Here is a 27442-nt window from a genome sequence, read left to right on the forward strand (position 1 = left end):
ACAAATATCCCCAATGTGGCCAAAGTTCATTGACCTCACATGACCTTTGACCTTGGTCATGTGACCTAAAGTGCGCACAGGATGTTCAGTGATACTTGATTACTCTTATGTCCAAGTTTTATGAACTAGACCAACATGCTTTTAAAGTTATGATGGTAATTCAACAAATACCCAATTCGGCCAAAGTTCATTGACCCTAAATGACCTTTGACCTTGATCATGTGACCTGAAACTTGCACAGGATGTTCAGTGATACTTGATTACTATTATGTCCAAGTTTCATGAATCAGATCCAAAAACTTTTACAGTTTTGATTGTAATTCAACAGATACCCCCAATTGGCCAAAGTTCATTGACCCTAAATGACCTTTGACCTTGGTCATGTGACGTGAAACTCATGCAGGATGTTTGGTGATACTTGATTAAACTTATGTCCAAGTTTAATGAACTAGGTCCATATATTTTCTAAGTTATGATGACATTTCAAAAACTTAACCTCAGGTTAAGATTTGATGTTGACGCCGCCGCCGCCGTCGGAAAAGCGGCGCATATAGTCTCACTCTGCTATGCAGGTGAGACAAAAATTAAGGCATTTAAGCAATCACTTAGATGTTGAATAAATAGAACAAGGCAAAAGCAATTTTGTGTCTCGCCCACTTATGAAAAATAACCAGATATATCGTGATTTGCGAGGGCACGCAAGAGAATTATATTAAAACTTCATTGTGAAATGACTGGGATGGAATAACACTTGTCATAAAAGCCTTGCATGTAAACTTTAATGTTGACCTGAAAGTGACCTTTGACCTTACCATGTGACCTCCGACTGCAGCATAACATGCAGGTCGCCAAAGTACATCTGCCATCCAAGTTTGATTGAAAAGCGACATACGGTTGTAGAGTTAGATGTCTTGAGAGAGTCTTGCATGTAAACTTTAACGTTGACCTGAAAATGACCTTTGACCTTATCATGTGACCTCCCACTCCAGCATAACATGCAGGTTCCCCAAGTCCATCTACCATCCAAGTTTGGTTGAAAAGCGACTTCGGTTGCGGAGTTAGGTGTCCTGCATGTAAACTTTAACGTTGACCTGAAAATGACCTTTGACCTTATCATGTGACCTCCCACTCTAGCATAACATGCAGGTTCCCCAAGTCCATCTACCATCCAAGTTTGGTTGAAAAGCGACTTACGGTTGCGGAGTTAGGTGTCCTGCATGTAAACTTTAACGTTGACCTGAAAATGACCTTTGACCTTACCATGTGACCTCTGACTGCAGCATAACATGCAGGTCCCCGAAGTCCATCTACCATCCAAGTTTGATTGAAAAGCGTCATACGGTTGCGGAGTTAGGTGTCATGAGAAAGTCTTGCATGTAAACTTTAACGTTGACCTGAAAATGACCTTTGACCTTATCATGTGACCTCACACTCTAGCATAACATGCAGGTCCCCTAAATCCATCTACTATCCAAGTTTGGTTGAAAAGCGACTTACGGTTGTGAAGTTAGGTGTCATACGAGAGTCTTGCATGTAAACTTTAACGTTGACCTGAAAATGACCTTTGACCTTACCATGTGACCTCCGACTGCAGCATAACATGCAGGTTCCCCAAGTCCATCTACCATCCAAGTTTGGTTGAAAAGGGACTTATGGTTGTGGAGTTATATGTCATTACAGGTTTGTGACAGACAGACGACATTTGGATCCCTAAGTCTCGCCTTCACCTCTGGTGGGCGAGACAAAAATCAATTAATTGAACATTCAAAAGCCAATCAAATCAATCAATAAAGGAGCAACTCAGTTAATCAATCGATCATAATATTTGGTCACTTATCAACCACCTCATTCAATTCAACCATCAACCCACAAACTGACTTTTTTTTCCATTGGTAAAAATAACATTCAAGAGGGCACTTTCTGCAAAAAAATCCATAATACAAACATCAATTACTATAAAATTTTTGTTTTCCTTTGTTTTAATAGAAAAAAATAGTACTGATTTTATCAAAATACAATTTCATTTTTGTTTCAAAACTGCTTAAAATTGAACAATGAGTTTAAGAAAAAGTATGACACAGTGAACTCTAAGTACAAATTTTCTTACCACTCCCGATGGGAAAATCTACATTTTCAAAGTTATGATGAGATTATATTACATAGTATTTCATCTTTTTTTGTAAGCGTGTGCTATAGCTGGATAAATTGTATCAAGAATATGGGACACATACAATTGATGTATATTTGTGTCATTATTGCCATAAAAATGAAAGTCTATGATTAAAGTTATTGTACACTGTACAATTATGATGTTTACAGGCATAAGTGACATAACTTTCAGAATCAGTGATTCATAATTAAAATGAAATTCGCCATTCACACATCTTGATTATATGAAATGCATGTACAGGGAAATTCCATAAAACGCCAGTGCTTACCAGTGACCATGACAATGACATTCTGGGGTTAAAATTTCAAGGACATATTCATATTGATGCTGTAATGAAGGAGCTGCAATTAAGTCTTTTCAGCCCTTGATATATGTAAATACTTGATGAATTCTTGACTGCACACAGGGCAAAATAAACATAACCAGATTTACTCAGAGTGTCAACAGCACCAATTGATACAGTAGTTCACCAAAAGTATTTTTTTTTATTTAGCATGCTTTAAACATGAATATATATGATTTCATCATACTTACATTATATATGGCAATTTCATCAAATAATCAACCCTTTTAGTAAGACCGACTGCCAATATCTCCATTCTTACTTCACTTTACACACGACTTAAACCATCATCATTTTAGAGCATGACAACTTTTCATTTGAACTAGAAAAAAAAATCACTTTTAGGATCGTCCCAGATAAAGGAGTCAGACATGTATACATACTTTTATGTAATAGAATACGTACTGTAGCAGAATATGCAATTCTTCATGTGAAAGACTCAATTTGGCAGTCATTCATCATTATCATAGAAAACCTGCTCAAGAGTGAATACAAAGTTAGCTTACAATATCATGTTTAATTGTTTTTCTTGGAATGCTGGCAGTTGAAAGAGAAAGTAGTACTGATTGCATATGTTTGGCAACATGCATTTAAAGCGAATATAAACAATATATACAGTCACACCATGGTGGGATAAACATACATAATGCATTGAACAATTTATACAAATAAAAACTCTTGCGTATAGGCCTGTACTTAATCAATATGGAACCAGTGACTCATTAAAAATAAAGAAAATTGCATACTGTATACACCATAATCTCAAATTGTAAACAAATAAATGTAGTCAAAAAGTTTATCGCAAGTTAACCCCCCCCCCCTTTCATTAAACTGTCTTTCAGCTAAGTCACACAGAAATTTTGCATAGATCAAACTTGTTTGAGAAGCCTATAAATTCAACATAATATGCATGAGCTACATGTATGCACAGTATATGAAAATCAATAATTATATATTGCGGCATTAAGATTGCTATTGAACTAAACTGGAAGACCAATTCATGGAGAAAAGAATTCTTCTGAGTTGTTCATATATTAATAAACAGTATGCATATATTTTTTTTGTTCACAGCAAACTTGAGCAAAGCTCAATTTTGCTTTAGCAGAATACAGAGAACTTCCCACGGAATGCTTAAAGTGGGTTCAGGGGAAGATCACCCTGAAGAAAAGTTTGTTGTAAAAAAAAGAAAGAAAAAACAAATACTGGTGAAGGTTTGAGTAAAATCCAGTAAAAATTAAGGAAGTTATTAGAATTATAAGTTCTGGATTTGTGACATCATAATCGAGCAGCTGCCCCATAACTTATGTAATATAAAATGCATGATTTTTTTTAAAATAATTTGTAAAGACTTTATTTTTGTTTTCTTATTAGGAATGGGTGCGGAATGATTTGTGCATTGATATACTGAATGTCACAGTAAAAACCATTCTCAATTTTCTGAGAAAATGACATTTCATTGATTTTATTTTTTTTACCATTTGATATGTATGAAAGCTACTCACATATGACATCACAAATCAAATGATTAAAATTCAAATAACTATTTATTCTTCGACAAATTTCTCTCAAACCTTCAGCAATATTTCTAGATATTTTTTTCTGTTTTTTTATAATAAACTTTTTGTCAGGGAGAATTTCCCCTTTAAGTTGAAATATAAGGTTAAGGGAACAAGTGAATTTCAAAGAAAAGCCTGTATATGGCTTAGTTATAAGATTGACATCATTGTCCAGACAAGCATAATGCAAATGGAATTTTTAATTGTAAGTTAGTCATACATGTAGGGAAGTACAAATCATTGCATGTAACAAAACAAGGAAGTGAGTCTTAACTCAAAGCAAGTATGAGGAAGAAAGCCAGACACATCTTAACCCATAGCCAACTACAGTGCGTATCAAAAAAAAGTTTACACTTAGAAAAGATCCTGTAAAATTATGTATTTGTAATATCCTGACGATTTTTCCACATTTTAGCATTGGTACAGATCCATTTAAGCAAATGACGATATAACTGTCAAAAAATAATTTCCGCTTGAGTGAGCACCACTTAATTTTGAAAAGTTGGTGAAAAATTATTTGCGCAGAACTTTGAAATAGTTATGCGAATGAAAGTAGACCTTAATCATGAAGAACACGTGGAATTTAGCTAGTAAAATCGATTTGAAGATATCTTTTACCTTTTTAAACTTGTTTCCTTGCACAAAACACTTCGAAGAGTGCATTGCGCCCCACCCCACTCCCCCACACACTGGGGCCATCGTGACGATATTTGCTTTACACTGAGCTGTGATTTACATGAAATGGCTTAGGCTTGATTTTCATTTTGTTAATCATTGTCAAGCTTAGGAAAAGTGTGGAGAAACAAGTATTAAATGAAAAATGAAATGTAAACCAACTTTAAACGATAAAAACTTAGTGAAACATGTGGAAGATGTATGATATAAACTTTTGTACAGATTCAGTTATGTCCTCAGATCCAGCTGGCGCAAAAGGGTAAAGGTTGTGCTTACTAAGTGTTGAAATTTCAATTTGGGCGGCAAAATTGTTACAAAATGCTTGAATGTATCCATTTGATTTCAATTGGCTAAAAGTGCAAGGGAAATTTATGAGAAATGCTTCGCAGGGTAAGTTTGATTTCGCCCTTTCCCCTTGACACAGCGTGAAAACAAGCATTTCTGCGCAAACAGATTTCTGCGAGCTTTACAAAAATGGACAGTGCTCACTCAAGTGTAACATTCTATCAAAACTTTTACTTTCATTGGATAGACGAGACCCAAACCCATAATTATATGTGAAAAAATTACCCACATGTTGTATATTTTTTAATTCCCAGGGCTTTTTCAAAGTGTAAACTTTTTTTTTGATACGCACTGTAGAACAGGGCAAAGACCCTGTGCAAAGCCTGCCAATTACAGAATTCACCATTCAAAAGATGTTTCTCCACATTGCATAAAATGATGTCATAGTGGCTGATAAATGATTGTATTAAAGTGATTAACATTGGTTTGACTTTTAAAAAATCTGAGCTAGGTCACACTTGTCACCTGTGTCTGTGATATGTTAGAAAAAAGAAACCCAGACATAATTGCATTCAAAAATGATTATTTAGTGCTTCAAAAATTGAAATATAAAGTGACCGGAAACACCATCTTAATTTCATCCCATACACTTATGTGAACTATTTTACAGACGCCTATTTACAAATCAGGGTTTGCCTTGTAGTTTTAGCTTTTCATTCTCAATAATGGTTGTTTTCAGGGTTTATTAGTTCTAATACATGCACTTGTACACATGTTTCATTCTGGTTTGAGAATTTTTTAAATCGGCTGCTCACAAAGTTAAACAATACCTTTAAGTTTAGTTTAGTTTACTCCAACGATGTTGTAGGACGAAGCCTGTTCATCGATCAAAATAGAAATGTCTATTTCATTTCATTTCATTTATTTCCACAAAATTAAAAATGTACAAAGCAATATACAAATACATTTTAAAATAGTGGTGGACCAAATGAAAGCTCATCAGGCTTGTTTGGATGGCCCAAAATAACATTGCTGCTCTCCTTCAGACAAAATTAGATGCGCTACTTATGTTGGCATGGAGGGGTGGCAGGGGTATGGTAGACAGTGAAATATTCTATGGAAACACACAAGAAACGAAAATTACTCAAAGTCATAGGCAATCTTCTCCCAATGCTTATCCAGTCTATTCTTAAAAGCAATCACTGAACAAGCAGTACCTACATCTTCTGGGAGACTGTTCCACACATCTATCACTCGGTTAGCAAAGAAAAACTTACGCACATCAAGACACGAATATCTTTACTCTAGCTTTAAGGAATGACCACGTGTTTTACCACCACGTCTCAAAAAGAAAAGCTCCGAACTTGAATCATAGTAACCATGCAGATATTTTTACACGTCAGTCATGTCACCTCTTTTACGTCGGGAATGAATGATGGAAGTTTCAGGAGGTGAAGACGTTCCAAGTATGATAGGTGCTTAATACCTGGGATCAATTTAGTAGCTCTACGTTGGACACTCTCCAACCGCCTCTGCTCACCCAACTTATACGGTGACCACGCAGCCTGACCATGGAATCTCAAAATGTTCATGGACCACCCCCCCCCCAAAAAAAAAAACAGTAACCATGAGAGCAAGCAGGTATAGTGGTAGTAATGTCCATTAATTACACAATGAGAATTCATCCTTTGTGAAAGGCCATAATTTGAAGGGGTATATAGAAGTCTCTGGTACATGTAGCTGCAAATTTTCAAATACCATCCCCACAGAAAAAAATCCAATCTTCGCTCATAATCTTGGGTAATGAATAATTCAGGCATGGGAATGACTGCTAAATTTGATATTGAGATGTCACTATTGAAAAGGTAAACATATAATTTCATCAAATTTAATTACTTTCAAATATTTCTATTTAGTGCTTCTTGGCAAAGAAAGAGCTATTCCCATTACAAGATTGACATGAAAACTTTTTGTTAAATATAGTCTTCTATTGCAAGTCAAATAATGGAACTTTTGTCTCATATCATAGGTATACATGCTTTTAACTATATATTCAAATATTAAAAGAAGGGTGTTTTTACCTATCAATTAAAATGTGTATTTGGTTCGCATGATTCACCTGTGCAGTATGCGAGCATATTGCACAAAGCACCAAATATTTGACAATAATAATAATACATAGCATTTATGAGGCGCCAATCTATCTAGTTGCCTATTCAGTGGCGCACTATATATCACTCCGGCTGTAGCTCCAGCTGCTAAAGGCGCTTGGTGCATTCAAGGAATTAATCCTGCCAGGTACCCATCACCTCACCTGGGCCGAGTGCAGCACAGTGTGGATAAATTTCTTGCTGAAGGAAAACACGCAATGGCTAGGATTCAAACCCTCTGTTTGAAAGGCGAGAGTCGGAACCACTAGACCACGACGCGCCCACTGATGAATATATATCCAATAGACTACTGTATAAAACTTGATGTTCAATATGTTACCATATTGAACAGTCAAATGCGAAATATACAACACACACAATAATTAATTTATTGTGATGCACAGCTTAGAGCGAATTGAAACTAAAGACGTCAAAAGAGCTACAGGTATGTCATATTCCTATGATCAAATTGATCTCATGAAGTGAGACCACATTAACTGATTGAAGTAAGTGATATAATTTGCTTAACCAATTTCATGGAATACCAGAAATAATCCGCTCGTTGAGGCCAATCGTGCAATAATGCCCCCAACTCTTGGAATATCTCTGGTATCTCATTCTGAGCCATCCAATATAATACAAATATTCTATTTCAGATTGATTGCGAACTACATGTTTACACACAATAAGAATATTCCAATTTAATAAAACTGTTCTGTGCACAAAGAATAGTAATCTCACAAGCAGTATATGGCCCCACAATAAGAAATCTTCACACCGATGAAACAAAAACATACACAAAGCAAAGGAATACCAGAATGAATACATATGCAAAAGAAACTTGACCTTTCTTCCCCAAATTATATTCCATGACATCTGCTCCTGCGACAATTGCTCCTATGGAAATGCTGCATTAACCCAAACATAAACACTACGCTCAAATCAAAGTATTATCCTAATTTCACTATATTCTTAACCAAAAACCCAATCACACCGCTAACTCTAACCCTATACCTTCAGCAAAATTAATGCAGGAGCAAGTGTCTCGGTTCAAGCAAATGTTAGATCACCCCTAGAATGCAATTTGAATGTCTTACAGTGATACAGTGATGATATATGATCAATGTAACCTTGCAACCTCTGGCCATCTTCAAAACCAATCAACTTGACATCATAACTCATCATGCCTATCATCTCCACTGTCCTGAACCTTCTGCTCCATCTCTTTTTCTTCCACTTGATTCAGCTCTTCTTTCCTTCCCTCCTCCTTTTCCAACCGTGATTTCTTGTCACAAACGTGGATGCTCTCCGGATCATTTACATACACAATTTCGTTATGCCCTACGTCCTCCACACTGTCACACTCTCCTCCCACGTCACTCTCTGCCGTTATCCATCTCTCCTCTGGGTTGTCAAAATGGTTCACACCAAATTCCTGGAAGATTCCCTTGGCTACGAACTGCTTGTACCAGAGCTTTTCGATGGTTGGGTCATGTCGGTACCCTTTGCCGAACTTCTCAAAGGCCTTGTCACCATACTGCATGATCATGCGGGAATCGATCTGATTGGTACCTTCTGGATCTAAAACAGCGAGAATCTGTTTCATGGAGAGTTTGGAGATGGACAAAAGAAGATAAAACCAGATGGATCCTTCAATCTGACTAGTTGCACGCAGTCAAATATCATACATCAACCACAGCCAAATAAAAAACATATTGCATATTTAACTTCTATTATTTTTGAAAACATTCATAATCTGAACATTCTATATTCATTCATGAACCATATTGAATCCTGTATTAATCTATTAGAGATAAGTTAATGTGATGATCAGTGACATTCAAGGACTTTGATCTTTAGAAACCCCAATCAGATAGAATCACATGACACTACCATAAGCACTATCAGCCAAATTTGAAGTTTAACCCTTAAAAGGTTCTTCATCTATTGCAAGATTACTTATGGGGTGTTGCAAGAAACTTGCAATCAATTGCAAGTCTATTTTTGGTCCCTAAATCAATCAGATATCTTGCAATAAATTGCAAATTCATGATTGAGATTGCCAATCTGCCCCTTGAAACATGAAGGGTTATCTGATTATCTACAGTTAAAAGTGATCAATTAATTGTAAAATTGCAACAGAATATTTCCAATTGATTGCAAAATATTTTTCTGCAACATCCCCTTAGACCTCTTTGAAAAGTAGATAGCATTACCGGAACCATCTGAGGTAGAATTTAGAATCCATTCTTTAAAAAATAAATCACTATCCATGCTATCATCGCACAGTTCCACTGAACTAAAATAGCTACACTGTATGGGGAAGCTGATGCTTTAATACAGTACAAAGTTGGTAAGAATAACAACAAGCATACAAAATTAATGATTTCCTCAAAAGAATATCATTTCTGTGATATATTTGGAAGGTGATTTCAGTTCGGATTGCTTGCTTATGAAAAATTAGGGTATATCATACAAAATAGAGAACAAAATGGTTAATTTTGTTGTTGCTGTTGCAAAGTCCCAATTTTGCAACATCTCCTTATTGGGGAGTGGGTTGTCTTCACCCTCACTAGTATGCCAGTCCATTTGCTCTAATTCATTTAAATATTACAATTTTCATATGCTCAAATAACAGCTGTTGTAAAATTTTTTTACTAAAAACAGTTTTCTCATGGAAAAGGGGTCCAATCAAATACTCACCTCCTTTGCAACTTCTTTACTACCTCCCAAGTAGAAGGTGTAAATCTTAATGAAATCAGATCCACTGAATGGTTGGGATGGATTGTGACCTCGGAGCATTGTCAGAGCGCCCCTACAGCAAATTAAAATGCAATAATATATAGATATTGACTAATGGGGTGTGTAATATAAACATTCTTTGGACTGCCGGATTTGTATTTGATCACGAGGGAAAATATTAATCCTTTAGGTGGTCCAAAGATTTTTTTTTTTACACATCCCATTGATCAATATCTGTTATATTAGATAGCCTCTAATGATGAAGATAAAGTTAGGCGTAACGATGCGTGCAGCATGTTCATGACATTCACAGTGATTGATTGAACTGGTATAGATCTAACGTTAGATCTTGATTTATAGATATCTAAGTAACGTTAGTCTTACGCAGTGAATGACCCTTTTCTATTCAAATCAACTTTGTTTAGGCCTAGCCCTAGATCTAAATCTAAGTTCGAGCCCAGTCCAGGTCCAGGACCCAAGGCAGGCCGATAATGCATGGTAACATCTAATCCACAAGAGGGCGCCATATATATATTCATTGTTGGTCAATACATGTATATTCATCGAAGGTGGACCGGCTGGGAAAATACATAGATTTCGATCATATCACGTGACGCGTTATGGACCAATCGCGCTTGGCTATCTGTCTTGGCTATCTAATATATATACTTATGAATACAATATCTTACACTTATTTCATGATAATCTTTCAACACAATATATGCAGCATCATTGTCCTGGCTTATTAAGTAATTGCATCTGTGAGGCATGCATCTCATACCATCCCCCAAAATAGTATGTTTTTTTTTGCAACATTGCGAGAGAGCTGTGTGAAGGGGAGCTATCCTCCAATGGTAGGATTTTTTTTGTATTTTATATCTGTACGAGGGCCCTTAGTTAGCTTTTTGTTCGCTTTTCCACAATGTCACGTATACCATGCTGTAAACAAAATGTAACTTATGTTGCAAACAAAATAGCTTACCAAATAGCATCCTTGTCAATGTGGTGATATTCAAAATCTCCCTTGTTGGATGCATCTGAAGGGTCAATGACCTCTACTAGATTCTTCAAAGTTTGTAGGGGTAATGAATCTAACTCTTCTACTGTGATGTAACCCTTTCCATTGGTATCCAAAATCTCCATAAACTGCACAATGAAATGGAAGTAAACAATACTTATTACCAGTAATATCTATGTTTCTTCATAAGATCTCTTTGTACAAATTGAGACATTTGACAGTAATGTACTTTCATTGGTATCCATTTTACTCTTTACGAGATATATGGGAAATTTATTTTGATTCATAAATATCATATATATTCCCTTCTGAACACCCTATTTCAACAGATTTAGAGTAAGGAATAATTCCTAGAAAAAAATGTGCAGTTCGAAGAAATCAGTGTAATATATAATAACATTCTATTGAGATTTCTGAGATGGTGAATTGACCCTATATTCCTTGACGTAACATTGTCCTTTAAAAAAACGTGTTGGATTAGGAAAAGCATGAGAGTAACATCACACACATTACAATCTCATGGGACTAGCAACTGCAACTTCACAGCTTTCACTTATTGCAAACTTTATCATAAGGTCTGTGATGGGCTTAACAGAGGACAGATATTTAATCTTCATACATGTAGCTCAGAGATCTTACCTCTAAACGTTGTTTTACAAGTAATTCTTCATCATTTAGTTCTCCCTGTAGAAAAGAACAATAAGGTGAGATAGCAATATTTGAAATACTGCATTGTTTTCAAATTGTTTGATGTAATGTGCAATGCTTATCAGATCAGTCACCTTAAAGCATAATCTCTTTGAATAAATAAAATAAATACGATTATTAATAAATCTGAAACACAAAAAGATCGCGTTGCAACATTTCATGACTTTTTCCTTTAAGTCTCGAGCAACTTTAGACCAAATTCGCAACACGGGGGTATGCGGTTCCGAAGTTACATTACATTTTGTACATGCACGCCAGACCCCAAATTACTCATAAACGTGATTTCATATACAGTGCGTCCCAGAAAAAAACGAAACCGAGATTTAGCGATCATTTATCATAACTTAACCATAATTAGAATAGACAAATGACCTACCAATTTAAAGCTTAGAATCTCCTCTTTCATTTGATATTACTTAGATTATTTCTCATTCACGCATGAGTGAGCAAAAACAATTTGAAGAAAGGATACCAAAAACTCATTTGGCGGGTTGTATGTGGGTTTCAAAAAGAAAACCACAATTTTGAAAAGTTCAATATCTGCTCTTTAATTTGATACCTCAATTACAGAAAATGGTCAAGAAATAAAAAAGTTCTGGTCATTTGAAATGAGGCTTGTATTTCCATAATTTCATTAGATAAACGTGTTTTCACCAGTTTCCCCACAGAAGCTATCGCATGGTGAACAAAAGATTTAATGCATGGCTGATCGTCAACAAAACGGAGTGTCAAGTGAGTTTCAACGCTAGCCTGGAGAACCATTTTATGAAATTATTGAAATTCGAGCCTTATTTCAAATGACCAGAACTTTGTTATTTTCTGTAATTGGGGTATCAAATTAAAGAGCAGATATTGAACTTTTCAAAAATGTGGTTTTCTTATTGAAACCCAGATACCCCCCGCCAAATGAGTTTTTGGTATCCTTTCTTCAAATTGTTTTTGCTCGCTCATGCGTGAATGAGAAATAATCTAAGTAATATCAGATGAAAGAGGCGATTCTAAGCTTTAAATTGGAAAGACATTATTCTATTTTATTTATGATTAAGTTATGATAAATGATCACTAAATCTCGGTTTCGTTTTTTGTGGGACGCACTGTACAAATCCAATGCAAATTCACTATGTTGCCAAAATTTACAAATTCATCATTCATCAAAGCAATAGATTTCATGTTATTTATGACTGGAATAGTGTTGAAATTTGCAATACAATTAAAAATTGCCCGAAATATACAGGGTTAAACTGCAAAGATGGAGAGCATGTACAAAATATACATACTTTTGAAATAGAAAGGTTATCAAGTCTTCATTGCATGATTAAAACATTCATTGTAGACTAATAGAATTTTTGAAATAGGTACGACATTAAAACAAAATTACGCTGTCTTAGTCACTACCTCTTCTTAATTACAACAACGCACCAATAAAGCAAACCACCATGGCTATATTTTGATTTTTTTATTAGGTTTCTTTCATGGGGGGGGGACATGTCGAATAATAATCTAAAGTGCATTACAAATGTGATAAACTATACCTGTATAAAGTTATCTGTGAATTCTCCCAACCAAATCTTGCCAGTTGTGTCAGCTATAGTTTTCATGACAATTCTGAAATAGAAAACAGTTTAGTGAATTATTTGTTAATACGAAGAATGAGAAAATACATCCTTGAAAGCTCAGAAATCAATTGATATAGTTATAAGGTTTGATTAGATAAGATGCTGGCGGCTGCATAAGCCAGCATAAAAATTCAATCAATAATTGATGGGTAAGCGGCAAGGATGCCACAGACAGGAGAGTAGAAGGTACGGTGGGGGGAGGGGTATCTGTCACCAAAAAAAAAATTTAAATTGATGTCAAAATTTGTGATTTTGTGCCAATATGTTTATCATTTTCAGATTGTTAAAAGCCCGGTCAGATCGTTCCATGCAAGCCTTGTGTTTGACTTGCGAGTGACTTTTTGTGCTACCCTTAAGTCAGACACATTGACAGTACCTTGCATATATTTCACACACAGTTTCCCCCAGGAGTGCACACAGCTACGATTAGCACCCAGACAAGTTTTAAACATGCTCAAACATTTGTTGCAACAATTAGCCGCAATGCTTGTATGGAATGAGGTGACGGCCTAAACGATATGAATCCCTGTGACATCATTCTTAGTGTGAATGTCATCTTGAAGACACATTGACCAATGCATACATAAGAACAAATACCTTAGCATATGCACATCCATATGGCCTTGTGAGAGCTCTCCTTGACCGCTGTAGCGCCACAGAACGGATGACTCACTCATGGGTTGGAAAGTATTGCCCGACTCTTCACAGCCCGTAGGGTCAAAGGTCAAATAGTGAGAGAACCAGATGGATACAGCGCTGTTCATGTACCCTCTTGATCTCACCTGATGTGTATAGCCTAGAATATTTAAATATCAATAAGAAAGGGAAGTAGATTATACATTTCATCTATTATTTGTCTTATTTGGCACTGTAATATTATGTTACCCAGGTTGTATATGTCAACATTTAAATTCGCAATCTCATTCTATATATTTATGTATACCGGTATTTCTTGTCAAAGTGTGTGAAATGTGGGAATTTAGAATAAGAATAGGTCTTGAAGTACAAAAGGTTTGTGATATACATGTACAAATAATGGTTGCCCTAAACCAAGTAAAGTGCAATTGTTCAAGAAGATTGTCAGCATTGACAATTAGTAATTTTTTTACAATTACAATAGTAGTTGTCAGAAAAAAAAATGCGTTCCAGACAATGACAGACAAGGATTTCCCTTAATTATCAGGAGGTGGCAGTTTACTGTGCTAGCAACTTTCATCAGTGTGTAACAAAATCTGACAGGATCATGCTGGAGCTTTTTAGAACTATTCCAAAGGTACATCACATGTATAATTATCACTTATGTGCATAATTAATGTGTATTGTTTGCATACTAGAAACTTACCGCTAGGCATGTAGATACAATCCCCTTTCTCCAGAATCACCCTGTCAAACACCAGGTCCTTGACGTTACGATGTATGTCATAGTCTACGTCATCTACATTGACACCCGAGTATCCTCCAAACTCAAAGCGAGAGTCCTCAGACATGTAAAGCCGTTCTTTCTGATATAAAACAGGTGTATGGGGGGGATTGATAGGTATAAAGTACCTTTACCAGAAGCAAGATGCGCATTTTCATGAAGGAAAAAAAACAACCACTTTCATACCGGGATTCAATATTGATGTTTTTTCATAGCGGCTTTCTTATATTTAAAGATAAATTCCAGTTGTGGTAACGATTTCAAAATGAGTTCGAACAGAATCCATTGAAATGACCACCAAAGTGTGTGTTTGTATTCATTGTGCAAAAGGATTCTAGAAGAAATTGTGTAATTTCTGAGAAATTAGTAAATAAGCACGGGATTCGGGTCAAGCGTCGGCCGACATTCAAAGCAATAATAATACACTGTCCCACGTGCACTTATCTGTGTTGGTGATCTTAAGTGTGAACATTTTTCAGCGTAGATTTCAAGATTTCACGAAGTTCAGTTTATGTTACTGTACCAGATCTAGATCCTCAATGATAGAGTGACAATTAAGCTTGGTTTCTCGTGAAATCAGTGTTTACTGCAGTACTTTCATTTATCTTTAATCTCCACTGTTTTGTCTATGATTAATGTGATGAGAAAGCAATATTATTGGATTCCTGCGTAACAGATAACATCGACTTTGCTAAGGTGCCTACTAAAGATGATGTAATTTGTCAATCAACAAACTACCATGATCATATAAATAACACAGGTTTTTTATGCCCGTTATGAAAATTTTCTACCTGTAAAAATACAAATATGCAAAGGAAAAATGAATATATTCACAACAACTATCAGTATTCCCCTAAACAATAATTTGGCACACAAGGTGTTCAAGATAATAGCGGGAAAGGAAAGCTCACAGACAAATGGTAATATTATTGACACTAGATGAGACCTAGTGTACAAAGTAATTGGAACTATCACTTCTTACAGACCAGTGAAAAGAAGCAAATGTTTAAAGGGAGTGGAGTTTTGGATATGTGGCACTATTTTTGAGAAAATGGAAGGGGCAAGGCGAGCAAAAATTCTCCTTCCCCCCAAAAAAATATATCAGTTCAAAATATTCAAGGAAACTTGATTATTACAATGTTAAATAACATAAACATAAGGTTTATAGTCAAAAGTATCACCAAACACCCCACCCCAAACCACACCAGTGTGCTTACCTGGATAGGATCTGCAATAAGCCATTGCTTGGTCCCATTGAATACACAGTGGATGGAGCTGTATGGATCGCGGTGAAGCAGAGTCTTCCCTCCTCGAGAACTCAGAAACAGGTGGACTTCCTAAGGATTCAAACACAACACAATCAAAGAAATCAAGGATTGTTGATCATAGAGATGTTTCAGTCACATGATTCCCCAACGTCGGCCGTAGGGCGAGTCGAAAGCAGCCGTTTTATTCAATTCTATTCAAACCACCTATATGTAGCTGGTACAAGACAAATGTAAAAACGACTGTTTTCAACTCGCCATAGAGCAAATGTGACTGAGGTATTGGCACAGCACTGGCATACATGCTGTTTTCTGTATCATTCAACTTTAAAAGAAGTATGATCTATTTTTAGAAGCAAACATAAATATTTTTATAGCCTGTTCAAATTTCTCTTCACCAGGTTTAAAGGCTTACTTTAGATAAGCAGTGAATTTGAAGAGAATAGGGAGGAAATTATGTCACTAGGCTGGAAACATCCTAGTTATAAAAATTCTGTCAAAGCTTTGTGCAACAAAGCTCAACACAAAGACTTCAGGCAAAGTTCTTCAATCAAATCAGCACACATTGCACAATTCTAGAGACTTAAATAGACAAGCTTATAAAACAAATTATTCTATAAATGGTTTCAAGTGTCGGTTTTGTATCAAGAAACAGATTTCTCCTCAGGACCATTTTCTTAAAATCTGTTAAAGAATGTGAGATAGGAAATGGGTTAAACTCAAACACGTGAGCTTTGCTTTGCTTTCCCAGTAATTTGCATGAAAGAGGGGTGGACCATGTTACCTAGAAATACCCAAGCCCCAAAGTACAAAGCATAGCATAGCAATCGATCATAAGGTTGATATTTACGTCTGATTGCATTGGCTATGATGTGCTTTCAATTGTACAAATCATCCACACGATCAATTGCTAAACTTTGTGTCACCGGGCACACGTAAAATCCTGTCCCTACCTGAACACCCTGTGCCAGGGATCCACAGGTTAGGAAGGGAGGAAAGGCAATGTCTTTCTCCATGGGAGTTGGTATTTGTGATATGATGTAACCATCTAGGGTCTGGTAGCGATCCAGGAAGTTGCTGATGGTATCTCGTCCCATCCCTCCCACACCACTTGGTATCCTAGAGTTGTCCTCACTCCTACAACAGAAATTCAAAAGAATGATTAATACTATTCACACTGATTATAAAGTTGCGCTCAGAAGTATTCATACCCCTAAGAAAATATGTATTTTTTGCATTTTTCATAAAAATGAAAGCTTGACTAGGATTACTTACATAGTAGTTAAATACTACACTGTACTAGATTTTATCTCCAAAAGCATGCTGATATTATTTTCAACTCATTTGAATTTTCTGATGTTCAAAAGTATTCATACCCCTGTCTTGCTCAAGTATAAGACACCTTATTTTTCATAATTCAAATATTTTACCATCCCCATATGGTTTCTAGCTGGACCCTATAATGTCAGGCATGAATACAAAATAATCTAAGCCATGTTGCATGGTATCCAGGTAGAGGAAGTTCCTGAGATCTCAGAAATCTTCTCTCTTCTGGATTTATCCAGTTGTTAGTAGCCACGTTGATGAAATTAATTTAAAATCAATCAAATTCAAGATGGGGGGGGGCATTTTGCATTTTTAGAATTAAATTTTGTTGAGAAAGGACCTTGAATAAGGCAGGATTGAATTGGACATCGGCCACAGAAGACTCCACTCCTAAAACCCAACCACACAAGATCATGTTTGGAATTTGCTAGAAGACATCTGGGAAAGGATGAAACGTTTTGGAGGTTTATTCTTTGGTCTGATGAAATGAAGATGGAGGTGTTCTGACACAGAGAAATCCCCTACGTCTGGAGGAGGAAAGGGAAAGCCTTTAACCCAAAGAACACGGTGCCCACAGTAAAACATTGTGGAGGGACCATAATTTTGGGGGGCTTTCTTTCAGGAAGAGTCCGCTGACACACTTCAACTTGGCCCCGATTGGATCTTCCAACAAGACAACGATCCAAAGCACACTGCCAAGAAGGTCTAAAAATGGAGTGGCCGAGCCTAAATCCTGACTTGAATCCAATCAAAAACCTTTGGAAAGAGCCCAAGGTGAAGGTCAACGCAAGGAATCCCAGCAACCTGAAGGACTTGGAGAGGATTGCAAAGGAGGAATGGGCTAAAATCCCTGTAGAGAGATGCAAGAACTTACATGTAGTAACAGTCTATAAGAGACCTCTGGAGGCATTCATTGCAAATAAAGGCTATTCAATTGATTATTACTTTTTGGTTCATGACAGGGGTATGAATACTTTTGGACATCAGAAAATCCAGGAAAGTTATCTATTCTTTTCATATGCAAATGAGGTGAAAATAAAATGGCGTGCTTTTGTACATGATACCTATGTATTTGAATGAATTGTAACTGACTCCAGTTCTACTCTTATTTTTGTTAAAAATGCAAAAAACTGTGATTTTCCAAGCCTGGGTATGAATACTTCTGAGCACAACTGTACGTGTAGTGCTCAATCATGGAAGAATAACAGATTACCGGTAATATTTTTATTTATTTTCTTTGTTTTTATGATACGGTAGTTAAATAAAATAAAAATGAACATGGACATCAAATAAGTGAAAATGAAATGAATTACGCCAATAAAATTGTATCTTCAGTGACTTAATTTTCTCAATTAAATTTTAGAAAGAGTAGATATCAAAGTACCACATGTAGAGATGAACTGCAGTAAAATTGTCTTCTATTCATGAATTATTCCTAGTACATGTACTGCGAATTCAAAACAAACTTGAAGTATGAATGATTGTAAGAGAGTAACTACAAAAACATTTTCTAATTTCTAAAGCAGAGAGTATCTTTGTGGTCAAACGGCTCATTGCTATTCTGATACAAAAATATTGAACAAAATATCATCAGGTTTCAGGGTGGATTTCTCTTTTACATACTCTTCCCTGTTCCTCCATAATCATCATGTAATGGTGAAAGCTCAAGCTCCACCCACTATGCCTGATTAACTTAGATATATATTATCAAATGTTTTCTATGCAACTGGTTATACCAGCTTGGCGTTATACCAGCAAAAGGCTATCTTTCTGCATTCCTACGGGAGTTACCATAAGTTGCCATCACAAATATTTATCACAGAAAATATAATGTCTTTTATAAAACCTGCCCTCTCTGTATTACCTGGCTTCAAGCCTGACTGAAAGACCTCCATACATTTCCTTCAAGTATTCTTCTGTCCAGAGATGATAGGCAGCAGAGTGCATTGCTGCTCCTCGCAACACAACAGGTTTGTACTCTTTGATATACCTCTCATGGAACTCTACCGGTGTAGGGAACTGGTCTTCTGGACTTGCCTGTATTTCTTCAACGTAAGGTGTCGGCTCTGCATGCTTGCCAAAGACATTGGCAGGCCGGCCCTTATAAAATGGATTCCTAGGGTCAAGATCAGGGACACTGAAATCTATTTCTGGCTTCACAAAATGGAAGACGTTCACGGCGGACAGGAATATGAAGAAGTGAGCCAGCTTCATTATGACAAATTCTGAAGGAGAAAAATAGAGATTGAATTTTTCCTAAATTTATTTGATTCCATGATGAGCTAATGGAGATTTTCGATTCAAGTTCATCAGCTCAGGCAAAGCTACATACCATTATCCTGCTTTAGGTCAATAACATGTTTCCTTCAAAAAGCTATTTCACAAATCAATGAAACCTATTTAATTACTTAAATATAGATGACTCTTTGTCTGCAACCACCTTGTCTGTGTTGGGAGCCTAATGCAACATAGTACTTCTACAACATATTCTCCAAAAAAGTCTTTGTCTTACTCTTAGAAACATTATTATTGCTACCCCCTAAAATAAAAACAAAAAATACATTCAATAATGTCTGTCAATATGATTCTGGTATATTTTTTTGTCACAATAAGTGCTGAAATATTATTTGAGTCACCCACATAAAAGAAGGAGAAAGAGAGGGAAAATACAGAATTAGGCTCATGATTATCTATAATTGTGAATGTCATTTGAAGAGATCAATTTTCTTTAGCCTTGCTGAGCCGAGCTGTGCCCCCCAACAAACACAAATAAAATAAAACAAAACAGAGCACTTATCTGTTAGATCAGGAGAAAATAAGCAAAAAAATTGTCCAAATATTGCAAACCTTACTTTCACCACTTGGGATGAGATTTAACCGAGGACAAGGTTAAACTAAGCATTCTGCCTTTTTAGCTTCATTGGATGTGTGACATACAAGTTGTACTGCATATCACTCATCCTAAGTACGAGGTTATTAACATCAATGAACAAAAATCAACTCATATTATTGGGTTATATGCTGGACCCATGGTCATTATGAAGGCATCTTTTAAGTTGCTTACTTTATAAGACTATAAAGCCCAGGTCATCTAAACTAGTCCAAAAGCTTCGGTCTCTGTTATGTTGGTTGTTCCGCTGAACTCCATTGGCTCCACTCACCAAATACAGAGACCGAAGATCTACGTGTAGCTCGATCTCAATGGCCATATGTATTAAGTTCCGAATAAACAGGGGTTGCTCAACAGCCGAAGTAAGTCACTGTTTTTATCCCTTTAAATTATTTTTCCCAATTTTGGTGCATTTCAGGCCATAACAGAATAATAATCTTTATTTTGGTACAGTTCTTTTTATATATTTTATGAAATAAACAAACATCGATGAACCCTGTCGGGGGATTTTGCATTGTTAACCACTGGTGGCTGCACGATAGCGAGCCGTCTGTGTATGAGAAAAAAAAAGTTTAAAAAACTCCTCGAATTAGACGGCTGCCAGTTCCCGGTGCCAGCTAACCCAGGGATCGGCCATTTTTGTTATGAATTGTAACAAAATGGCCGATCGAGACGGGGGTAGAAGGAGAGAACTTTTTGTTTTTTGAAGTTCCAGTCTGTGCCCAGATGTCAGAAAAACTGCCACTCGTTAGACCTTCATCCATTTAATCATGGTAAGTGCTTGATTTCTGTTTTAACTATTTATTCGGAGAATTATTTTGACCATACTTCACACTTGTCAGATGAGTATGCCAATTGCACGTACGATCTGGGCTTAGGTGCCAGCTGTCTACATTCTAAACTAATTAACGACTGGCGACTTTTAAATTACAGCAGAAAATGACAGAAACGTATTGAAAATAAAAATCAACCCAAATGCACTCTCGTCATTTTTCATTCGTCAATGTCAACATCGTCGGTCAAGAGTCGAGTCAAGACACTTCCTGCAATGACGAGTTGCATTGCAGTATGTACTTAGATCTAGTAGATTCGCAGGCCGACTCCAGCTTAGCGATAGCGGTAGTGTGGCTCATTCTCAGGCTAGGCTCCGGTCCGGCTCGGAACAAAATTTCGATTGAGAATCGTCATCGTTAATGCATTTTTTTAAAAAAAGAACTAAATGACATTCGAAATGAAATACATCATGACATGAAATAAGAAATTTCTCATACCTGCGCTTCCAATACGTGCATGCCACATCACAGGAAATCACTTTAATTCAGATTCAAAACAATAACAAGATCGTGATCTACTCAAAATTCGGCTCCAACTTTGAACTTTTCACACGTGTAACCGTAAAATATTTGTCTTTGGATAAGAGGGCGTGGTCACGACTGGCAGAGCGGGGGTAAATTTCGTACCTCTCCGATCCGGAGCTCTGAAATCTGCAACCGGGATCTGCAAAGGCGCTTTTTCTTATGGGTATACAGGAACGATTACTAATTAGTTATTTGAAGTAAGAAACCCGGGAAAGAAACATTGCAAACATTCACTACATTTCAATTGGGTATTTTAAAGAGGTACCTTTGCTCCCCTTTGCTCTGACGGCTGAAGATATGGATACGGTGAAATCAGACGTTGAAAATTTCATCAAAATTGCAAAAGCAAGTTACAATCAACGTCTTCAGTGAAGTTTTACATATGGAAACAATTCTATGCGCATCCTCATGAATAAGCAATAAGCAAGCTGTGAAAATATTATATCACCACTTATTAAACGTTCAGAATTTCATCAAAATTACAATTAACGTCTTCAGTGAAGTGCGGTGAAACAGTTCTATGCACATCATATATGCAATAAGCAAGCCGTGAAAATATCATATCAGGTTATGCAAGATAATCCAGGAGGGATAATCATCACTGCTGCAACTTTTTTTTTATTAGGCGAGACATAGGCCTATCTGAAAAATTATGAAACATGAAACATTAAAAAACTTGTGTAATAACATAAGAAAAAGTATCAAAATTTGCTCAGTTGCTAAGGTGTTATGTTGTTGTTTCTCTTTTTTTGTAGGATTTCGATCTGGGTGTTGAATGCATGATCTAATTACATCAGTCTTATTAGTTTAATTATGATAATCGCTAAGTTTATAATTTCATGTTAAGTATAGTTGGTCATTTTCGTGGTGCGCTGTAGGTTTCTCCGAGTACCTCTTATGGGACGTCTGTTAAGGTCTAAAACTGTAAACTTGTGCTATAGATATATACTCCACTTTGTACTCCTTGTCCAGCCTTTTCTAGTTCTTTCTCAAGTGCACTGCGGGAATGACATCTTAATGCCCTATGTTTTATTCTCTTTATTGTCTAATTTCTTGTGAATGTTCTGATTTATAATTCATGTTCATTTTCTGCTAGACATGCTGTTTTCAATAAAATTCATTGATCTAAATCTATCTATGACATCACCAACATATTGAATATTCATGATGGTGTGTATATACTGTATTTGCAAAATATTGCTAACCTTAAAGGAACCTACAGACTTTACAAGGTCTGCTTTTTATGCAGGTTCCTTCATATTTCACACTCCTTTGTCATTGTTATAATCTACTGTCACTATTTGCTATATACTGAATAATTTTGCCACAATGTATTTTTTTTGTAATAATCAAATTGTCTTGTGGTGACCTTTTATTTACCTTGTGAAATATGAAAATCAATTCAATCAATCAACTATATATCAAATTTACATTTGCAAAACTGTTCTTTGTAATCAGATTTTGATGAAATTTTCAGTGTTTTGCTAGGTGAATTTTACTTTATTTTTATATAATCATTAAAGATATATACATAGGCAGATCCAGGACCCCCCCCCTGTTGGCAGAGTAACAAAAAAGGGGGAAAGAAAGAAGAAAAAAAAGGAAACAGAAAGAAGGGAAAAGAGAAGAGAAAAGGAAAATGAGACGATAAAGACGAGTGAACAAAATAAGTTGAGGGGAAGACTTGGAAATCACAACGCTTCTAACACAACATGATGTCAGTCTGTAGTGTAGGCCAGTGAAAAGCACTGGGAAGCAGTTTCTCTGAATCCCCCATGAAACCCATTAATTCTGTTTTTTCTGTAGCAAAATACTCATATCAGCTGTCAAGCAGTACATATTCATAAAACTTACATTGTTGTACTAAGTAGCTTACATATTTTCCATTTGTCAATTTGAGTCTTAGCTTAAGTCTGTCTTTTTAATGAAACAATGTAGATAACAAATTCAGGTTATATTTTTTTTCTTTTCAATCAACCTGAAGTTTATTTTAACAGGTCAAGTCCACCCAAGCAAAATGTTGAATTGAATAAAGAGAGAACAAATGTACAAAACTGAAAATTTCATTGAAATAGGATGTAAAATAAGTTATGCCTTTGTAAAGTTTCGCTTACTTTTTTACAAAACAGTGATATGCACAATTTAGTGACATGCAGATGTGACAGTCAATGATATCCTTCATTAACCTTTCTTTTGTTTTTTATTGTTTGAATTAAACAATATTTCATTTTTTTACACATTTGAAAATAAGGACCAAAATTGAACTTGACTGTACCATATAGTATTAGTCAATGCTAATTCCACATGTTCAATGAGGAATTGTTCTTTCACCCGACAATGAAGAGAAAATGAGAATACTTCATATTTCATATAATAAAATACAAAAGAAATAGTGAGTGTATGATGTCATCAGTCTCCTTATTTGCATACTGACCTGGGTGTGCATATAACTGTTTTGTGAAATTAAGCAAAACTTTAAAATGCCATATATTTCTTATTACATCCGATTTTGATGAAATTTTTAGTGTTATGCTTGTTGGATTTTTCTCTTTTTATTCAAACAAACTTTTTTGGTAGGTGGACTTGTCCTTTAATATAAATGTAAAATTAAAAGTATACAAACAGCAACCTTCCTTGAGAAGAAAAAAATAATAATTCAAAATGAATAATCATGAGAAAGTGTTTCAATAAAAGTATCTTTTTAATACATTTCACATGTATTCACATTCAAAGTTTCATACATGTAGCACCAATTATCATAATTCTGATGCAATAAAATAATAAAAACAATGTAAACTGTTAAAATATCTCATGCAACTAATGCTTATTCATATCTGGCAAAACAAAGCTAAGTCAAAGGAGCATGAATCAACAAAAAAGTTGCAGATGATTTTCTTCCCTTCTTGTTGCAAAGACTGTTTACTAACAAACTAATGTAAAGTAAGTTCTGTCCAAAACAGTGTTGACAAATCAGAAATGTAACTCATGGTATCACTGAAATCATTATGATGTTATGACTTCTTTTACACACAATTTTAACCCTAAATCTCCCAGGTTATTTTTATTCTTGTCATTCCTGGGGGGGGGGGGCATTTATGAATTTTGGCTAAATACACAATTTTCATTGGATTTGTACATGAAATCAAGTTTATGAGCAATTTTGGGCCTTAAATGTAGATTGATAACATAAATATGAAGGTAAAGGAGAGAGGGTTATTTCACAAAGATTTTAAGAGTAATGATACAGGAATAACCATCACTTTCTGGGGATTTCTTTAACATTTTGTAAGATTTTACTACCATCCCTAGAAACAACTCAAAATTGGATCTGCAATATAGTTGCACAAACTTGTTATCATGCGGAAATATAAAACCCTGAAGTATTGCAAATGATTATATTGTATTCTATTCCATGCACTTGTAGGTAAATATATCAAAGCAGCCTCCATAGAAGATAAAGTATGAACTGATGCTTCATATTGCTAGTTCTAGGTCAAATCCACCCCAGAAAATGTTGATTTGAATTAATAGAGAAAAATTATAAAGTTATGACATTTTTAAAGTTTTGCCTATTTTTCACAAAACATATGTACAGTGCGTCCCAGAAAAAACGAAACCGAGATTTATCGATGATTTATCAGAACTTAATCACAAATACAATAGACAAATGACCTACCATTGTAAAGTTTAGAATCTCCTCTTTTATCTGATATTAATTAGATTATTCCTCATTCACGCATGAGTGAGCAAAACAATTTGAAAAAAAGGATGCCAAAAACTCATTTGGCAGGGGGTATCTGGGTTTCAAAAGGAAAACCACATTTCTAAAAAGATCAATATCTGCTCTTTAATTTGATACTTCAATTACAGAAAATGGTAAAGAAATAATAAGTTCTGGTTATTTGAAATAAGGTTTGTATTTCCATAATTTCATTAAATAAGCGTGTTTTCACCGGTTTCCCACACAAGCTATTTCATGGTGAACAAAAGACTTAATGCATGGCTGATCGTCAACAAAACGGAGTGTCAAGTGAGTTTGAACGAAAGCCTGGAGAACCTCTTCATTTTCTGAAATTACTGAAATTCAAGCCTTATTACAAATAACCAGAAATTTGTTATTTTTTGACCATTTTCTGTAATCGAGGTATCAAATTAAAGGGGAGATAATGAACTTTTAAAATATGTGGTTTTCCTTCTGAAACCCAGATACCCCCCGCCAAATGAGTTTTGGGTATCCCCTCTTCAAATTGTTTTTGCTCACTCATGCGTGAATGAGAAATAATCTAAGTAATTTCAGATAAAAGAGGAGATTCTAAGCTTTACAATGGTAGGTCATTTGTTGATTGTCTTTGTGACTAAGTTATGATAAATCATCGATAAATCTCGGTTTCGTTTTTGTGGGCGCACTGTATATATTTTTCACAAAACATATGTATATGCACAATGTATATGCACAACTCGGTGATACGCAAATAAACGAGTCGGTGATGTCCCTCATTATTTTTGTGTCTTATTGTTTGAATTATACAAATTATACAATATCTTCAATTTTTTCTGATGTGACAATAAGGACCAACTTGACTGAACATAAAACTTTCATAACTGTAATCCTACATATTCAGGGATTATCGTGACAAAGAAATAGTGAGTGGATGATGTCATCATCCACCTCATTTGCATAATGAACAGGATGTGCATATAACTGTTTTGTGAGATTAAACAAAAACTTCAGAATATCATGACTTTCTTATTTTACATCTGATTCTGATGAAATTTTTAGCATTATAATAATAATACTATGTTCTATGTTAATACAGCTAATATAATTGCAGATACATGTATATTTTACCGCGCTTGATTCTTGGTATCATATTATTACCCCGGCTGTAGCTAAGCTACCACATAGGCGCTAAAGCATTCAAGGAATAAATCCTACCACTCAGGTACCCATTCACCTCACCTGGATCGAGTGCAGCACAATGTGGGAAAAATAAAAATTTCTTGCTGAAGGAAAACACACCATAAGTGGGATTTGAACCCACGTCCCTCTGATTGAATGATGAGAGTTGTAACCACTAGACCATGACGCCCCCTCTTGTTATGTTTGTTGGATTTTTCTCTCTTTATTCAAATCAACTTTTCGTTGGGGTGAATTTGTCCTTTCTGTTCACATCAACAAAATCTGTAGAGTAGTATTTTATACAACGATCGAAGTCGAAATGCTAATGGGTAAAAATCCCCAACACTTTGTTGTTTAAAATTATATAAGAAAGTTATGAAAAAGAAAACGGGTTTTCCATAAGCCAATAAAATGAGGTTAATGACAGCATGGACCATAATGACAGCAATCAGTTTAACTGCATTCAATATTCGTATGGGATGGTCTGCACATTTACACATAAGCAAAGTTAAAAAGTAAAAGTTTTTGACAAATAGGTGAAATTGAATGAGTGTAAATAAAAGGCACATTTCTTTAACGTACGGCAATAAAACATATATATACATACATCTCCTTTGAATGAAGACAAGATAATAAATGTATGAACATGTACACAACATATTTACATGATATGCATTGTACTGACTTCACTGTACAAGGCTATTTTGGTCATCTCACTTACTGGGGAGAGGGATGGGGCTTGTTGCAACAAAAATCAGAATTGATATTGCTTGCAACGTTCTCAGAACTACACACTCGTATTGTCTTTTGGTTATAGTGATCCTTTAGTATATTCTGCTTCACAGCTTAGGTGGATTTAAATCCATGGTCTGAAAACATGGATTGTGCTGATTAAAATTTCATGCATTAATTGCACTTAACTGCAATGACTGACTCAATACATTATTCACAAAAAGTCAAAATGATTGCAATGAGTTCACTCAGCTTTTCTATAATTACTTGGCCGGTAGAAAGATGGAC

General features: G+C 35.5%; 1 protein-coding gene across 1 annotated transcript; it reads right to left on the bottom strand.

Moving 5' to 3' along the window:
- Positions 1-7386: 7386 nt before the first annotated feature.
- Positions 7387-21602, bottom strand: LOC121424814. The gene is made up of 11 exons (XM_041620614.1): positions 21436-21602; positions 19139-19499; positions 16902-17085; positions 15901-16020; positions 14606-14765; positions 13861-14059; positions 13180-13252; positions 11579-11623; positions 10904-11067; positions 9883-9994; positions 7387-8776 (listed from the first exon to the last, which is right to left on the bottom strand). Exons 1-11 carry the CDS (start codon positions 21461-21463, stop codon positions 8351-8353), a joined length of 1872 nt encoding a protein of 623 aa, XP_041476548.1. The 5' UTR covers positions 21464-21602; the 3' UTR covers positions 7387-8350.
- Between the last annotated feature and the right edge of the window lie 5840 nt (positions 21603-27442).

The sequence above is a fragment of the Lytechinus variegatus genome, chromosome 1 (assembly GCF_018143015.1).
Source record: "Lytechinus variegatus isolate NC3 chromosome 1, Lvar_3.0, whole genome shotgun sequence".
Classification (NCBI taxonomy): domain Eukaryota; kingdom Metazoa; phylum Echinodermata; class Echinoidea; order Temnopleuroida; family Toxopneustidae; genus Lytechinus; species Lytechinus variegatus.

Bases quoted from the DNA above. Each gene is read 5' to 3' on its own strand.
- LOC121424814 (XM_041620614.1), bottom strand. From the start codon at position 21,463: ATGTGGCATGCACGTATTGGAAGCGCAG. The intron at 19,500-21,435 runs GTATGAGAAATT...TTTCTCCTTCAG, and splicing joins TGCACGTATTGGAAGCGCAG to AATTTGTCATAATGAAGCTG. The intron at 8,777-9,882 runs GTGAGTATTTGA...TCCATGAAACAG, and splicing joins GTAAAGAAGTTGCAAAGGAG to ATTCTCGCTGTTTTAGATCC.